The sequence below is a fragment of the Maylandia zebra genome, linkage group LG15 (genome assembly GCF_041146795.1).
Source record: "Maylandia zebra isolate NMK-2024a linkage group LG15, Mzebra_GT3a, whole genome shotgun sequence".
NCBI lineage: Eukaryota > Metazoa > Chordata > Actinopteri > Cichliformes > Cichlidae > Maylandia > Maylandia zebra.
The window spans coordinates 6,523,469-6,542,707 of NC_135181.1; the positions used below are offsets into that span (position 1 = coordinate 6,523,469).

At 39.9% G+C, this 19,239-nt stretch overlaps 1 protein-coding gene across 18 annotated transcripts in view; it reads right to left on the reverse strand.

The window, feature by feature from the left end:
* Positions 1-19,239, reverse strand: part of epb41l2 (erythrocyte membrane protein band 4.1 like 2) — a 50,188-nt gene that overhangs the window by 20,572 nt on the left and 10,377 nt on the right. For 16 of the 18 annotated variants that reach the window (XM_004542037.4, XM_004542036.5, XM_004542034.5 and 13 more), the window contains exons 2-10: positions 12,211-12,449; positions 11,853-12,038; positions 10,073-10,324; positions 7,362-7,466; positions 7,162-7,204; positions 3,890-3,965; positions 2,448-2,544; positions 2,149-2,273; positions 1,214-1,301 (exon numbers count right to left, since the gene is read on the reverse strand). In XM_004542037.4, coding sequence (XP_004542094.3) covers positions 1,214-1,301; positions 2,149-2,273; positions 2,448-2,544; positions 3,890-3,965; positions 7,162-7,204; positions 7,362-7,466; positions 10,073-10,324; positions 11,853-12,038; positions 12,211-12,435 — 1,197 coding nt within the window. In that variant the 5' untranslated portion in view covers positions 12,436-12,449. Of the gene's footprint in view, positions 1-1,213; positions 1,302-2,148; positions 2,274-2,447; positions 2,545-3,889; positions 3,966-7,161; positions 7,205-7,361; positions 7,467-10,072; positions 10,325-11,852; positions 12,039-12,210; positions 12,450-16,400; positions 16,621-19,239 lie in introns of those variants that run through there. The other 2 variants (XM_004542033.4, XM_004542035.4) reach the window with 2 other exon arrangements.

Genomic DNA, 19,239 nt, shown 5'->3' on the forward strand with positions numbered 1-19,239 from the left:
GTGTGAATGCCTTGTAGTGGAATCTGCTGAAAACAGCAGAAGTAAAACTATGTGCTGAAAGGAGGTGAAGAAACTGAAAATCATGCTGAGAACAGTTGAAGCAGAATTTTTTGCTGAAAAGAGGTGAAAAGCCATAAATTCTGCTGTAAAGGGGTGAAGAAGCTAAAATTTGTGCTGAAAAGAGGTGAAAAGGTTGAACTGTCTGCTGAAAGGAAATGTTGCCGTGAGCTGGGTGAACTCGGGCCTCCTGGTCTCAAGGCTGCTACTCATCTCACTGAGCCAAACTGGTTGTCAGGTAACTGAAAAGAGGTGAAAAAGCTGAAAATTGTGCTGAAAAGAGGTGAACTTGTTAAACTTTCTGCAAAAAGGAGATGAAAAAACTGAAAATTCCGCTGAAAACAGGCCAAGAAGCTGAAAATTCTGCTGAAAAGAATAATTTGTAATGAAAAAAAAAATGTTGAACAAGGTGGAATCGAATCAAATGCATCTCTCTTTAGTGTCCATCTTTTCCTTTTCGCAGCTAAAATAATGAATTCCCTGAAATACTATTACTCAGTGTGTGTTACATTTGTGCTTTTAAAATGTTTTGACATCCAGTATTTGAAACAGTTCCTTTGTGGGCCCTGGGGATTCTGAGACTTGTGCAACAAATTAATGGCACAGGACAGAAATAGATCAACTCCCTGAATTCCCACATCTTTGGTATGCCATAAAAAAATAAATAAAAAAGGAAAAAAGATTTTCCGCATTTTAAAGGCTCTCTCTGCTTTTCTATCTTTGCCTTGGTTCTCTGTGTTGCAAAAAGTGGAGCATGCCCCTTTCAAGTATTTGTCCCCATCTCACTCTGGCCTTATTTCTGTTCTCCATTTATTTTCCCTTCTCAATCTCTCATCCTTCCTTTCTATCTATAAGACTCTCATTTTTCTGCCTATACTGCATAAAGACACACAAACATACTGAGACAAACATGAAAACATGCACGCAGTACACTGATGACCTGCTATCCCAGTGAGAAACACTGGCTGTTCCCATGGTAATGGCCTCCCCGAGTGTTTGCACAGCTGACACACACACACACACACACACACACACACACACACACACACACACACACACACACACACACACACCCCCTCTCCCTACATCAAAGAATCTGCTCAGCCACAGATGTTGACAACAATGGAGAGGACAGGGTTCATTCATTTATTCATACCTTAGCGTGGTGCAGGTCCACGCCATACATGGACAGTTTCTTGGCACTTTCAAGAAACTGGGTGTCAGCCTGTGCTGGTGTCATTCCCCTGAAAAGCAAAGAAAAGGCTCAGTTAATTCAAAATGCTCATATTTCTATATAGTGATCATTTTCTGCTTAAATGGTATTATAGCAAGTATTTTTTTTTTAATTCTAATTTTAACTTAAATGTACCGTCGTACCGTTTAAATGTACCGTTAAGGCTCAAATCGAACGTACAAACGTAGAAGTCTTTGTTCATGAAAATAGTCTCTTAATGCCTTCCAATAGCTACACTACAAAGTTCTTTATTGCGTATGTGAAATGTTTGAATATGAAAATCGGTTCTTATCCTTACCAGCCCTCCACTGTAGCAGTTCAGACACACTGAGCATAAATTTTACTCTAACATTGTAAAACAGGAAAAAAAAAACACTACTTCAAACCACAAGATAATTTAATTTAAGCTGGAAATCTTTCTAATGAAGTAACAGTCAATCGTCTACAGGCTGCCTAAAAGTCAGCGTGTTGTGTTGGAATGGTAAAGTGCTTTGCGCATCTCTTTCTACTCTATTAAAAATGTTGTGATGTAATGAGGACAGATAACATGAGCCTACAATCTGACTATGTTATCAAACTTCTACTGCTGCTACTTACTCTTGTTAGGTTTAGATAACCCCTGTTTCTAATCAGCTGGTATAAGGTCTTATTTCGATTACCCTCAAGTGGATTATTATCACTTTTACATGACAGACACTGTAAAACTGCTCTACGCTACGCAACGGAAGCTCCCTTGTACAAATCGGTGTGATGTCCAGTTGTGCAAATATAAACAGGAAATTTTTTTTTTTTTTAAAGCACAGCTGGAGACACATAAAACTCATATACAATACACTCAAAAGAACTTCCTAACTGACCTGTGGGACTTGTAGAGCTCAAGAATCTTCTCCTCCATTTCTTTGTTCTGATTTGGTGCGAAGGTCAACTGACTAATGAAGTCCAGAGGGCGAGGCTGGTCAGGTTCATAGTCGCCAATTTCTGCCTGTTAAAAAAAAAAAAAAGAAGAAGAACAAAAAAAGAAAAAGAACTTATGTACGAATTGGCTTTTTCCAAAAAAGACAGTTACGTATCCACCGGCTGCACATCACACACATGTGCATGTAAACGCAGATAAATAAATACACAGCATCCAAGTACATAATTACACATGCTGTACCTGCAACGTGTATGAGCCCAGCAGAGCGTGAGTTACAAATGAGCAAGGCAGCCGTCCAGAAGCCACATCTTCACGGAGCTGCAGACACAAAAGGTACCTACAAAAGAAGAAAGGGGGCAAACAAGGACGGATTACAAGTTGAAACCAAGTCAAGTATAAACAAGAACAAAACTTGTTCAAAGCTTTTTCTTTAGTTTCCTTTGAAGTGGAAGCACTTCTATTGTTCACAATAAATATTAAAGACATCCGTGCTTCTTTTAAGCCTGAGAATAAGATCCTCTGGTATGGATTAAATTTCTTTGATGTTTGCACAACTGCTGTTATACTTATCTATCATAATGTTTATATTTGCAGTTACTGACTTGTCTAGCAGCCGTGTGGATTTAAACAGTGTAAGCTGTCCCCTCGATTAACCCTCTGGTCATGAATCCATTATCTAATGAAACGTCACTTCAAACAACCCAAAGACCCAAAGGTGTTATTCTGCCTATTGAAAATGTCTTTCAAAGTCACTTTAAGCAGGATGGACACTTGCTGACAGGGAGGCTTAAAGCTCAGTCATTGAGTTACACAGTTCCCTGTTAACTAGGTCAATATAATGTCCCAGGACAATACTGCATTTTTCCATTCTAATATGGCTAATTAGATAATTAATGAATAGAAAATAGGTATTGGATACAGTCTGTGGAAAATCCTGTGGAATACAACTAGTGGACTGCACTGATTAGCAATCTGACTGTTAAAACTTAACAGGAGCTCCTTATAAATTTGCAGACTTACAGAGCCGAAGAACATTTAGGACTTTTTTGCAGCAGGTCAACAGCAGTGTGAGTGTGTCCTTGTTTAGCCTTTAAGTGCAACCATCAGAGAAGCGGTCCGCTCCATTAGACACAAACCTCTGTCTAAATGCTGTGTGCTTGAAGCATGCCTCTGTGCGTGTGTGCCTATGTATAAATGCAAAAAGAAATAACGTGCACAAAGCCAACTTTTTTTGGCCTTGATAGTAGGGCCTAAATTTTTTGTATTTTGGTTCAATTTTCTACTTTGCTCTTATTTGATATGTGGCCAGATAAGTGCTTTGATACCAGAGCTGCCTTTTCCCCCCATTTGTGATGTGTCATTTTAGTTATGTGTGATAGTGTGCTGGATTGTGGTGTTGGTGCTAGTTGCTATCCTGTGCTTTCTATTTCACTTTGCATGTTCATGCCCCTCAAGAAGCATCCCAACATGAGTTAATCAAACTAAAACTAAGGACAGACATAAGTCATCCCCTAAATGTCTGAAGGTCAACCCAAAATATTATTATTTTTGGCACCCACTCTGAGCCCAGAAACAGTAATAATTATGCTACTTTTTTTTTTTTTATGTTCAATACAAATAAAAAGTAATACATTTAAAGGAAACACTGGGTGTTAGACCCTGATGTGTGTGTGTGTGTATACCTTGTAATGTCTTCAGTGAGGAGGGATGGGTCAGGAGGGTAGAACTTGACGTTGAATGCAAACTGCCAGTTGTTACCTGTAGAAAGACAGACAGAGAGATCATTATGTAGTAAAGCTAGAAAATGAGAATTTTTTATATAACCTATTTTCCTAGCTTCACCAAATATCAAACTGAAATGCTGATTCACTGATCATAAACAAAGACCTAATCACGACCACTAACACATCCATCACCTTGTCATACTGTGGTTTTCTGTTGAAGCACACAAATTTTATTTCAGTTCTAATTTGTCTCCAGTCATCTCTTTTTATTTTTACAGATTAGAAAAGATCGCGCCATCTGGAAAAGTCGCACATCAGTGTAAAAACATTTCCTCCTCAAAGGTCCATCGACGTAAGAGAAATTTTTTTGGCAGCACTGAGCGCTTTAAAGGTGTTCTCTGACCATTTTATCCTCCAGCAGTCAACTTGTGCTCAGTTTTTCTTATGCAAACCATTTCTTTAAAATTATTATAAAAGGGAAAACTAATTTTTCCTTTGCTTAAATTCCAGTGACGCTTATGTGGGAGTAACAAGAGAACCAGAACATTGATTTTAACTTTCTTATCTACCTGAGGCCACCTGCTTATCATCTACACTCACCAGCCAATTTATTAGTGTAAGCTAATGCAATTCTCATTGCATTAACTGAACTGGCTCCAAACGTACTAAGATGGCAAACAATATCACCAGACTGAGGCATCCAAAACTGTATATTTGATTTTGGACAAAATCTGAAAGCTGCCAAGTATCAACAGCCACACAAATGGGACGAGTTTACTGACTGGATTTTATCCAGAGTAGCGCTCTCTGCTTGATATTTTGCAACACTGATGTCAAAACTGAAAAGAAGAAAAAAAGAAATCTTCTCATTATTTCTCACAGTGAAACCGTTTAATTCTCAAAAGTCCTAATCCAAAACTTAAGGACTGAAAGTTTTACTTCTGGTTTTCTATTTGTGGTATCTGTTGCAATGGAAATCTTTTTACTTTAGACATCTGATTCTAGCCAGCTTCATATTTATGGGGGGACGAAGCTGTGTTTTTATTGGCTGAGACACATTAATGCACACGATGCCTCAGCCACTTGGAGTAAAATGAATTTCCCTGTTTTTCCTTTTTCTCCTTTGTAAATCTATCTGCACTTTCTGTAGCATTTTCTATTACATGCACTGTATCATGTTTTACTTTACTCTAGTAACCTTATACTATCTCATTTTCTCTCTCTACAGTGTCAGCCCTAAAAACCATGCACACCCACACAACACCCATATTGTTAAAATAACCTGTACCGTAGGAAACACCCTCTTCATATGTTGAGTGTAACGTCAAGCTTCCTATTTAGGGTTACTGACAAGCATTAAGAGATGACCATTTAATTCTTCAGAAATTTGTAAGAATGTAGTTTAACTTTTTGTCACAAGGACTGCAGAGATAGCAACATTTAAAAATATTTCAAGAACACGTTTAAGAAACAAAACAAAACAGAAAAGGGTTCAGTTACAATGTTTAGATCCCACCCCAGCATGCAGTGAAACAGAGTCACAGCTGAGTGTAAACTCCAAGCAGTTTAGAGCAGAGTTGTGCCAACCCTGTCATTTGCGTGGTGTTGTGTACGCACACAGGCAATATGAGTAACTCAAATGAACATCAGCCCACATGTACGGTCTCTCTCTCTGGCCATAAACATCCGTAGACAGCGGGAGAAACTGAGCACACAGCCAGATGCACAGCGCTCATCCACGAGCGACAGCCACACACACTTGAACACACCCAGACATAACTACCTAACATGCACTAATTAAAAACATTTTATGTGCCTAAATGATATGTTCTCACTCTTAAAAGTGCAAATTCAAGTTTACGACAGTGTGTTAAAGCCTGTTTTGGTTATAGTGTAAAAAGGAGAAGTAAGAAATGGACAGCAACCAAAAAGAAGTGAAGATTTTCAAACATTTGTGACTTTCAGAATTACAGAATCGCACTCTGAATCAGTCCATGTGACTGTGTCGACTGATCCAACCGGCATGACAATATGAAACAGCAGTGTCTAGGTCCATTAAAATGCTGCACGAGGACTGAGTATTACTCAATCTGCAATACTTAGTAATACTCAATTATGGCAAGCAATGTGCCACAATAAATAGATTTTATATGCCCTTTACTTGGTTGCTTTCATCACCCCCAAGGCATTACTACTGAATGACCAAGAAAAATGTTGACCTGGCATTACTTCGTTGTCCACCACCCCAGTAAAACCAATTACAAATCAATGTCAACTTTAAATGTTAGATTTAGGTGGATATGATAGAGCAGTGGTTCTTAACCTTGTTGGAGGTACCGAACCCCACCAGTTTCATATGCGCATTCACTGAACCCCTCTTTAGTGAAAAATAAAATGTGATTTTTTTCAAATTCAAGACATAGATATGTTTTTTATTGTTGCACAAAATGAGCCGTGCATGTTACGGTGGAGGCTCTGCCGAACCCCTGAGACCGACTCACCGAACCCCTAGGGTTCGATCGAACCCAGGTTAAGAACCACTGTGATAGAGAAATGCTAGTACAAAACTGTATCTAAAAAATTAACTAACAAGGAAATAACACCAAATGAAAGTTCTTTTAACTGAAAAAAAAAAAATGCAATGACAAACTACAGAAGCTGTGACTTGATGAGCTCATCTCCAGTTTGTCGTTAAGCTTCTCATTAAACTATAGATGCTGTCACAAATAGGGCATATTGTCCACTATCACAGACATACTGCATGCATGCAATTATAAAACAAAGCTTTATACCCTTCACTGCTCCATACCACACCCTTAATGGCTGTCAGTCAACAAAAGATGAGATCCAACACCTCAGCCCCCTTTGATAAATGAACAACAGTCAATAAAGAGGTCAATAAATAATAAAGTAGAGCGATCACACCCTGGTAACCTCTGCCAGGGTGCCAGACTGCTGCTGTTTGGTCTCAAATATCTCTGGTGCCTTTGTTTGACTTAATTGTGATGCAGTTTGTTTTTCTTTTGATATGTGGACACTTGTCCCATTTTACTAGCTCAATATTTTATTCATTGCCTTTTGGCTGACATGATAACAAAGATGCTTGTTTTTCTAACAACCAAAGCCATCTTGTGTCATTAAGGCAGAGCGAAAGAGATGCACGGATGGACGGACGGACTTGAGTGTCTTTATGTCAGCGTCCTGAAGAAAAAAAAAAAAGTTCTACTTACTGCGTATCTGTCTTTTAATTTCTTTAGTGGGGTCCAACCAACACTAGAATGAGAAGGGAACAAGGAAAGAGAAAAAGAAGACTGTTACCTTCTGCCATATATACTACACAATATCAAAGCATCCATGTCTGCGGTTTCTTCATGAGGACATTATTAACTTATTTGTTACACCCTGAGTATGTGTGTCTATGGATACAAACCTTCTGGTCATGGTTATCCTTGTACGTCAGGCCAAAGTAGTCTTTTTCCAGTAGATTAAGGTGCTCACACACCTTAAAGAATAAGTACTGACCCTTAGCACGTTTCTGCAAAGAAACAAAACATTATATTTATTTTATTATTATAACTGCTGTTATTAAAACAATATTATAAACCACTCTAATATTTCCAGCTTCTTCCCCAAAATGTTTCAAACATCAAGCTTTAAGCTTATGAAATATTCCTGGAACCACACGGGACCCCTGATTAAGTTCATAACCTTTTCACTATGGCAAAATGAGACACTTGTAAAATTCCTGTCCACAGCTCTCTCACTCTCAGAGTCTCTCTTTTCCTTGTGTTTCATTTTCTTCTGTTTCATTATTGGTTTACACGCTCTCTCTCAGTCTCGCCATCTGGACCACACATTCCTTTAAAAGTTTTTAAAAAAAAAAACTGTTAGCGATAAAATCCTCCAGACTCAGCTATGACAATGACATTTAGCACACATCCATGCTTGCATGCGCAAGCGTGCACGCACGCATGCACGCACACACACACACACACACGCAACCTTTAAGCAGACAAAAGGTCAGACAGAAAGAGGGTGGACAGCTGGGGAAAAATGATGGGAAAGAATGGAATAATCAAATAACGCTTGTTTCTTTTCAGTTAGTCAGCCTCAGTGTAACACTGGTGCACAGACTGAGTGCTATTCAGCAGAGAGACATATAGACTGGGCAGGGAGCGTGGTGAGAGTGAAAGGAAGGGGATGAAAGAGTGCATTTTTCTTCTTGTTCTGGGACGGCTGAAAACATCTGCGGTATTTTCCTAGACTCCGTCAAACACATGCGCAACGCACACGCAAATCTGAGAACGTGGCCTTTTAGAGTCCCTGAGTCTACACCAGAGTGCCTTCAAGCAAGGCACTGGCTGAGGTCAACTGAAATATCAACAGGCAGTCGTATAGATTATGTATTTAGTTTATGTAAATGGGATTAGAGCCACAGTCATTTAAAAGAAGATGAATTACCTGTTTGTTTCTTGCTGCTCAAACATATTTCTAACTCAGTGTTAAAAACTGAAACATCTGTACCTAATGAAATGCTATGAAACACTACAAACCACGTGATGCTAAAATCCTGCTGAAACCAACATTAAGTAAAATTCTTAGAATCGGCATTAAGCCCACGTGACACTAAGACTCCCTCTTTGAAACCCTCAACAAAGTCAGAAAATGTCTCGCTAGAGTTTTTATTCAGTGGTCTACAACCAATAAAATATGCATTAAGTTATTACTCAGGGATGAATTTGATGCCAGGGGTTAATAAATAGGACAGATGGATGATGGAAGAATGGACAGGGAGAGAGTGTGTGTGTGTGTGTGTGTGTGTGTGTGTGTGTGTGTGTGTGTGTGTGTGTGTGTGTGTGTGTGTGTGTGTGTGTGTGTGTGTGTGTGTGTGTGTTGGAGGCCCTGCTGGGCAAAACAGAAAATTTAATCTCTGGAATGCATTGTGCATCTCTCCCTCTCGCGATCCTAACTATGCCAGCATGTAGAGGGAGGCATGGATGGATATGTGTGTGAGTGCGTATGTGTGTGCGCGTGCATTATAGGACAATAGCAGTTAGTTGCCATATCAGCGTTATCTCTTGTGAAACAAAGCAGCTTCTATTCAAACAAGCGCACTCTCTCACTGGCACGCTGCTGGGCGTTGCCATACTGTAGATTAGGATGCAGGTTTGCCACACGGAGGCTACCGACAAAAGCCCTCAAGCCAAATGGGAAAATGTTGGCAAGGGAAATGGTCAGCGCTCTGTTCAGGGGTCGTTGAACCAAAGATTTAAGCGTTAACAGCTCCGGTGGTTCTGCACAGTGGCTATTCTGAGCAGCTTCCCGCTGAATGTGAGAGAGTGTGTGAATGTGAGGAGAGGAACAGCTAAAAAATTTGCATGTCTTTGGGTGAACATGTTATTAACCATCATTTTTAGTATTAAAAACTAGCAAAATACAAAAAACTCCTCTCTTACCCAACAGAAACACTATAAGGCTGATGCACGTGTGATGTATCTGTAATGAATATGTCCAAGTGTGCGCGTAGGGGGTCTAAGACACGTGCTTGTTAGGAAGGAACAGATGCCGAAAACTAATCTGTGAGACCCCATAATCTGGTGGGAGTGTGTGCGTACGTGCATGTGTTTTAGTCCCCAGGCAAGCCCCTGCAGCTCGCTCTGCTTTGCGATGCATTTATCCCTCTGAACTACGCCCTGAACAATGTGAGCTGGTGCTTCTGCCATTACTGCACACTGAGTAAGGAAGTTAAATACTCAAATGCACAGGCACACACTGACGTGCACACACACTAGATCTTACATCCTATTAGCGATTACATCATTGACAAACTGGCACTCACGTGACGCGCATAAGAACATGAGATGGACAATGTGTCGACCTGCTCTGTCAACAACTGGAGGAACCTCCTTACATCACAGAAACAAACTACATTTCGAAGGACAGTATTCAAAGGAAGCAAGAAACTGCTGATAGATATAGAAAAGTGTGAGAACTCTTGTACCATGACAGGCAAACCTTTAGAATATTAAAGTGGAAACACTATATTTGGAGCCATAACATACTATCTTGATCTCACATGGTTACACTAGCCATGTTTTACACTGTGGTTGTATTGCTCTATGAATTTTATCACAGTCTTACCTCCACCTCGCAGGTGAAGTCAGTCCCATCCAGCAGGGTCACGTGACACACCACCAACTTCATCTTGTTCTTTCTCACCAGACGAAGAGGAGACTGGAAAATGGAGGTCTGGCCTTCTCCTGCCTCCCCTTCAGCCTCCACTGCTCCCTCCTTCTCCTTCGTCTCCTCCTCTGCTCCTTCTCCCTCTGTTGTCTCCTTGGTCTCTTCTGGACTTTTCTCTGCACTCTCTTCCACCTTCTCTTCCTTGGCAGGCTAACAGGGTTTGCAAGAAATAAATAAATAAACTTGCAATCTTCTTAAAAACATAAGAATATCTTCATTACTTGTTGAGACCAAACTTTCCTTTCCGTGTGTAATTCCCCCTCTAGTCTGAATTTGCTCATAGAAAAGGCAGGCGTTTCTTTTGGCTTGATCACTGAAATGTTGATGTCACTGGGTGGGCCTGGGTGGCTTAATGTGATCAGTGGATGCAAGAGTCCATGTGTGTGCATGTGCACAAGGAAGAAAGGAGTTTGTGTGTGTATGCTCCAGTGTTTCTTTGTTGCTCTGGTAATTTAACAGCATGTTTAAGCAGTTTGCTGTAAACTGTCAATACACATCAACACTGTCTGAACATTGTAGAAAATATCACATCTCGTTGTTGGGTTTCTTACCATCTGTGTTTACCACAATATGTGGCTGGTTAACAAAAGCAGAATGCTGTTGGGGAACTTTAATCACTCTGACCGCTAAAGAATATGTTACAGGGTACAATAATACTGACACTGGCCTTGTAGTCTGTCTAGTGTTTCCATGAGGGTTTGTAAATGACTATACTGATTTTTAATTTATTTACCACAGGCATAAGGAGACTGAAATGCAAAGCCATTCACTCAGCCCATCAGGTAAAGTACACACAATTCCCTGGTACAGACATGTATTCTGTTATTAGCGACGCAACTGCTGCAGGATACTTTTACTCCCATTTTATAGGTCTCCTTCTCTGACATAAAACAAGGTTGATACTAAAAGTCTGAATATAATATGTTACCTAAACTTTGTTTCCACTGACACTGTGCCAATGAGCTGATGTAGAGCTGTAAAGAACGGAGAGCTCATACCAGATTTTTAGCACCATTGTTTTTTAGTGGAAAAAATCCATACAGAATACCGATACAGGAATAACAAATATCAATATTTAATTAAATAAAGTAAAAAACTCTGGTAATACTCATCTCATGCATCACCATCCTGAGATAACATTAGTCGAGCAAACTGACATTAAATCGGTCCAACTGAAAAACCATCCGACACTGGGGAAACTTGGCCTGACAAAGCTACCTCTCTATCAACCATATATCAAAATGTTAAAAATCACAATAATATCATATCACGAGTGAAGTGCTGTGATAATATTGTATCATGGTTATTTCCACCTCTGGTGGAACTGTGTTGAAACCATTACTGACTTGGCAGAAAACACGTATTAGTCAGATGTAGAAGTGGTGACAGACAGATTATGTTCCTTTGGACATAATCAAGGATTTTTCATCTTTTCTTCAGTTTGCATGCTATATAGATATCTGAGTGTTATTGAGCTTTTCATCTGACAGAATGAGATTTTGGAGGAAGCAGGCATAGTTTAAAAAGAAGTAAAAATAAGCTTAACCATTTTTTAAGGGATGTTTATATTTCTTTTTCTGAAATCACCATTATAACCTGACAGTACTAGATATCTTGTTTTCTGACTCTACTTTAAAGCATATGCTATGTAGTGTTGTAGTGAACCCGTGAGCAGTACCTCAGTGTCTGCACTGGCGTTGGAATGAGTTTCTGCTTCTTTTTTCTTCACTTGCTCAGACTTGACTTCCTCCTTCTCTTCCACTTCCTCAGCGTGACCGTTCACTTCTGGGGTAGGCCCTTCCTCTTCCTGTGTCACCTCGCTAACAGGTTCCTCTGTAGGGGGGTCCTCCTTCGTTGGGGAGGTCTTAGCAAAAAACCCAAATAAATCCAAATAAAATTTAAATCTAACATAAAAGTTCATTAATGCACCAGCAGTTAAAATGAGCCTGAAAAACGATTGTTGCTAAATAATTTAAGTAAAATTCCCTACAGAGTTGTGACAATATAACATAACAACAGTGTGAACCCAGTTTCACCTGGCTTTGAGACTTCTGCTTCTTAAGCCATGTTGGCAGGTATCGAGATATTCCTTTGCCTTCCTTCCCCTCTTTTTCCTTCACCTTTGCTCTTTCCTTCTCCTCTACTTCAGCGTTTGCTACTTCCTGGGAATCTTCCGTGGCCTTCTCCGATTGGTCGGGCTCAGCGGCTGACTCCTCAGCTTTCTCCTTCACCTCCGTCTCAGAGCCCGCTTCTGTTGTCATGGTGACAAATCAACCTGCAGCAAAAGTGACAACGATGAAAGAGCATTGAGTTAAAGTTTTAAAAGCAACACATTAAACAGATACTTACACAATAAATAGATCTTTAGTTTTAGCTTACTGGTTATGCCTTGCATTATACAAATTTTGTACATTACTGAAAAATTCTGAATAACCTGACCGAATTCAACCACTTATTTGGGCAAGAATATCAATTTTTCATGGCATGCAACATTTTCGTCATTTATAAATGAGCCACATGGTTCTGTGTTTCTTTTTCCTTTGAGAGGGATCTGTGCTTCTTCTCCACTGGAGGTAAAACAGACTATAAAACAAAATAGAAAGCTCTTATATCTGTAAACATGTCATAGGAAATAAAAAGGCTCGTATAAGTTAGCCAATTTTGGCTCACAGCTGCTAATGAATGACATCAACTGTGTTTTTACACAAGTAAAGAAAAACACGAAGGTTTGGGAAGTCATTATGCAACACAATAAGTTTCATCTGGGTCAACAGCTGGTTACAAACAATCACACAAACACACGCACACACACACACACACAGAAAGAGAAAGAGGACGAATTTCTCAATCGCTTGTAATGTGAATCACTGGTTTTACCCTGCAGCTGTGGTCAGCACACACACTCGTCAACCCAAATATCTTTGGCAGCCTGTCCACACACACCCTATCACAAAACAGACACTTTCATTTGCGGTGACGCAAATTTTGTTAATAACACTATGTGGCGATGACACAAACAGTAAGGACATGTTAAGGTCAGGAATGTGGAAATCCATCCACACAGGGTGCCTACCTGGCTGCACACACAGCCTCCTTTAATCTAGTAGCTTCAGGCTAAAAGCTAACCATAAATCAAGCACTACAAAGTCATCATCATTCACTGTGCTTTCAGTTGTTCGAATCTTTCCCAGCCTATTTTCTCCATCACCCAGACTAGGCTTTCCTGGCCTCATTCCTATGATTCTATTATTCATTACATCGTCTGCATTTTATTTTGTGACCATCTTACCCGCTCTCCGTCTTTCTTTTTTCTGCCCTGCCACCTTCAATAAGAGAGGACGTGCATACACGCACACCCACCCACCCACCCAGCACCAGTGGTGTGTAGGGAGGGGGCGGGAGTAAAAATAGAACAGGTCTCCTTACGCATGATCGGCTAATGAGGTAGGGAAGGGAGAAGGAGGTGTATGTGTAGCATGCAAACATCAGAAAGGATATAGACACTATGTTCCTGTGCAGACAGGTGAACAAAAGATTTTTAAAAAAAATGTTCTTTTAAAATGCTGACATTACACAACAAAAGTGATTTTTTTTTTTTATATTATCATTTGTTGATAAGTGGGACTCATCTCCACATCCATGTGTTTGACTTCTCCAGTGGTGAAGTACATTTATGAGATGGATTTTACACAAAAATAATACACAGATGACCTAATGAACAAGTTATGCTTTGATGTTTTCTTCCAATCCTCTCACAAAGCTGTTTTATTTTTTAGACAGATAACTTACTAAATTTTGACTATTTGTTTTATTTTAAAAAAAAAAACTAACTCTAACAAGTACACAATAAGATAAGTCAGTTTAAGCGCTGATAAACACAAATTTCTAATCAGCTACTCACATGGCAGTAAATTTAGGCATACAGACACTATCAGCTGAAGTTCAAGGTGAGCATCAGGAGCATCAGAATGGGTAAGAACGGTGATTGAAGTGGTTTAAATATTTCACAAACTGCTAATCTACTGGGACTTTCTCACACAACTATTTCTATGGTTTACAGAGAATTGTCATAGATTTAAAAAAAGAAGGGGGGGTGGTATTGTAGGTGAAAAGGTCATGTTGATATCAGAGGTCAGAGGAGAATGTTACATCTGCTTCAAGCTGATAGGAAGGCAACGGTAACTCCAATTACCACTTAAATTACCACCAGGGTATGCAAACAAGCATCTCTGAATACACAACACATCGAACTTCGAAGCAGATGGGATAGAGCAGCAGAAGAACACACCAGGTGCGACTCCTGTCAAGGAATAACAGGAAATTTGCGCTACAACTCACATGGGCTCACCAAAATTGGACAACATATAATGTTTCCTGTCTGTTCAGTCTCCATCTCTACTGCACTATTTGAGTTGTAGGTTCAGAAACTGGCGCAAACAACATGAAAGTATGGATCCATCCCATCTTTGCGTCGGTTCAGACTGGCAGTGATGATATAGTGTTGTGGGGAATATTTTACAAGCACCTAATTGGTTTGACTTGACTTTTAGATTTTCCATTAGGTGGAAGTTCCTGGTACCAGGTGCTTTTTAGTACCTACTCCACCGGAGCACCATGTGATCTGAGCCACTAACTGGCCCGTCAGTGGGATTACTTGATGAGTCACGAAAGACGCTCCTACACAAACAAAATCTCAACCACCATTTTTAAACCTAGCAACCAGGATAATAGCTCCACACAAACCAACAATCTCGCTAATAATAATAATAATTGCTATCATCACCAATTTCACACTGGTTTCATGAACATGACATTGAGTTCTCTGTACTCACATGGCCTCCACAGTCACCAGATATTATTCCAACAGAGCAATTTTGGGATATGAGGGAGCCGGAGATTCAGGAAATTTTCAATCTAAAATAACTGCCTGGGCTTTGTGCTAAGACGACTAAAGTGACAAGACTTGGATTCTAAGACTCGCATTGAGTTATAACATTAAGTATTACTTATAACATTTATTTGGATGTAGTTTCAGATGCAACGAGTAGCATCTACTGGAAAAGTCTATTTTAGAGTCGGTCGTCATTTAAAATAACATGGTCAGTCTCACTAGACTAAACTATGACGGCAGAAAAGAAAAAAAAAATACGACCAGCGTACAATGCAAACCAAACAACCAAATAACTCTGTACCACACAGACACGAAGAGACTTTAAACCAATTTTGAGAGGCAACAGATCTATTTTTTCCACTATGTCAGTCATCACAACAGCTCTGTTACTACAGACCAACTGCAGTTCATACTCATTTGAAACATTGTTTCTCAATGGGCCAGCTCTAAGTGTGCGTTTGTGTGAGCTGGCATTAGAGTGGAGCTTCGTCACGGCCACTTAGGCCTGCTTTAAACTTGCCCTCCTTATCTGCAACTGTTTAACACCAGCAACCTTGTTCTACCTCTCTCACAACTATCTAACTCACCCTCTTCACAACTCTCTCTTCTGCTCTCCAGTCCAGGGTGCCTCTTTCTCTTTTTCACTAAATCTCTGCACTCATCTCTCTCCTCTCTTCCTGGGGCCCCTTTCAATCCCCCCCCCAATCACCCACTCGTATTATCTCCCTCTACACTCCTCCTGTTTCTCTCCTCTTCCCACAGTCCATATAAAAACACCAGTGACATTACAATCTCGCTTCAAATACACAGACATATATACGCACTTGACAGTTTATGGCAGGAAACTGTGACCAAGTTTCTTATAAACGGGGTCAAATATGGGTTAAACACTCTGAGTCATAAACTCCTGTATAAGCAATCATCAGAAGATGTGTTTTGTTGCTTCATCAAGGAGATTTTCATGCAGAATTTGTCTAGAGGCATGTACTGTAATGCTTGGGTGCTGTGGTACATTTCATCCTATTTCACAGCCAATTAGTAGCGTTCAAATAACCCAGATGTCTAAAAAGGCACAAATAGCCTGCAGATTCATTGTAAACACAAACTCAGACACAGCACTGCCAGCTGCACACTTGAGAGAAATATGGTTTTCTGATTTTATTCAGCCTCATCTCTTTAATGTGACCTTCCTTCAATTAATTGATCTGCACAAGACCATCAAAGCAGTAGAAATCTGCCAATAATAAAAATCCTCACTCAGCTTGTTACACCTCTCATTTTACAGATGAACGGTTGACTGAATGGCTGAATTAACTGACGAACTAATGACCTTACCTACTGTTGTTTCTGTTGCCTTCTTTCCCCCCCTGCAACTCTCTTCCTTCTTCTGACGTTCTGTTTACCCTCTGTTTGCACTTTCTTTTACTTTTTCTGCCTCTGTTCTTCTATTCGTTTTCCTTTCCCTTCCCACCTCTTAGCAAATGCCTGCCCTACAAAATGTCATTGCCATTTTCTCTCCTACATCCTCTCCTCTCTTTCCCTCAGAGCTCTGCTTCCCCCGGGACGATTGCTCAGAGAAATGAGGGCAGAAAATGAGAGAGCATGGGAAGGTAGGGGGTGGAGATAGTCAAGAAAAGTGTGTGAGAAAAGAGCAGCAATGGAGATAGGCTGAAGAAGGATCCAAAAAGGAAAGAGAGAGGGAGAGCGAACAATCTCACAGACATGCCTACTATGCTGGATTACTAATGGACATTAGCATGAAAACTGCATTTTCACAACACTGTTGTTCACATCTTTTGGCATGAAAACCATGCCTAAAAGCTCATACAAAGTTGTACTTTCAATCAATTCACAATCTTTCACTTCCTTCCTTCACAGTGTTTATCACTAAAGGAAATTAAGCATCTTCCTTTCCAACAATGACATTTTAAAAACCATGAAAAAAAATGTCTTTCTCTCGCTTTCATATTGAAAATCTTTTGTTGAAACACTAAAACACTAAGCCTTTACTTTGTGTGCTTAGAATGCCAAACCTTCCAGCTTCATTTTATATACAATACAAAGAAAAAGGAAAAAAAAGAGTAGTTAATGCTGGCGACATCTCCAAGGAAAATGCTCCTACGTTACCTGCTTCTACCAAATTACCCATGCGCACATGTAGGGAGTTAGTGTTCTCACTTTTTAAACACTAGACTGCTGTCACATGAGTCTCACACACTCACACACACACACATTCTTCTCCACTTACAACTTTATTGCTGTCTGACTGGGTTTTAGGGTTGTCATCATAGTAACGACAACTTCCTGGCCTGGACTGTGGCCAAGAAATAAAAATTTACAACAGGCTGAAACAGGCGTGGGTGCTAAACTGTACAACAAGAGAGAAAAGAGAGCGTCGACCTAGTGCCTACACATTTCTGTTAACTTTCATCTGCTAAAGTAGATATGACAAGCCTCAATCTAATATAAAAACATACCCCGCTTCCTGATTCTATGGGCCATAATTGAAAGAATAAAGAGGACAAACTGGTTTCCATGGAAACCGCATTCATGCTCTACAACAATAAATCCCCATGGAGACAAGAGATTACCACAGCAAAAATACAGATTAGTGGACGGAGCTTACGTGACAATAGAGATTATGACCGTGTCTAAACCCGTTTCATAGCACATCAGACTAGCAGCTGATATTTCATGCTGGACCTACAACAACCGCAACAGCTACTTTTCTCCCCCTACTCCCACCATCACTGAACCAACAGCAACCCTCCAATGATACTACCACTGAAAAACACAAAGCATGCATCTATGAAGCAGAGTTACTCAGATTCGGCAGATTCTGAAAGATGAGGAAGACTGCAACTTGCAACAGATACACTGACACACTGACTTAAGACTTTTCCACCTCTTCATGTGATTACTGTACTTGACTTATATGGTCAGGCAATATTACTGAATTACAGACTTTAAAATTTTTGATCGTATAATTTTTAATACCACCATGAAACTGAGGTCATATATTGTCGTGCATGGTACAAAAATGAACATTCAAGCGAGCTCGGTGACCTACGAAAGACGGCAAGCAGTACACGAAAATGTAGTAAGTAAAATGGTTGCGAGTGTTTCGGGTTTAGTCAGCCAACGCGAACGAAGCTCTGTGCACGACGCTTCTAAAAAACTATGAGTAAAGAGAGTAAGCCTTCACTTTAGATCAATTTGCTGATATGAACATCTCTCCAGTGGTAGCAAATGTCATTGGGTCATCCAGCAAGCATCTAACATAGGGAACATAGAACATCGGGATGTCGTTGTTCACAATTTCGCTATCAATCTAACTTAAATTTAAAAAGTAAAAGTAAAACTTAAAAGGGTAGAAGTCAGCTAATGCTAGCAAAGGGAGTACCAGCAGCCAACTTCTACCCATGCAGGTTAAAATCCATACATGGCACTAATAATAATAATGATAATAATAAATACTGTTTTTCCACAAACTCATTTCTAGGCCCTGATAGCATCCTTAGCATTATTTTCATTCATTTCGGTGAATGTCAGGAAGTTACAAAGTTCTGTATTTTTAAAAAAAGCAAAGACAAAAAAAACCCCACTCATACCTATTAATCCTTTTTTGGATTACTAGAACACTCCTGGCAGGATCTTCAACATGCTGACTGAATATTCTGGATAACTGCCCTGAGACCTACTGTTTCATCAAGGTATCAATCTAAACTTAATTTAAAATGAAAATAATAATCACAGCTGTTTAGTTTTGAGGTCCTGAGAACCATAAACTTTCTGTCACTATGATGACAAAAAGTTTTAGTTTTATTCCTATTGAACAGAATTAAACAAACCCTAAAAGCTGAAATCAGAAAAAGCTGCCAGAGTGGTGATCCTTCACCCATAAGAGCGCAAATCCCTGAAGTGTTTGAAAACTTATTTTCTGCAGCACAGATAGTACCTTCAAAGATTTGGTCTCTAGAGGTGGAAGCAGGGGTGCAGCACTATTGGGCAGCGGACCCAAATACGCACATATAGTGGAACGTCAGTGAGAACCAGATTCCTCATTTAGCCAAAACTAGCTAGCTAAATACTACCTTGAAGTCTGCAGCATCTGTTGACCGTCAAAGGTTTTTTTCTACTGCAGAGGACTTTGTCACAGCACAGAGGACAAACC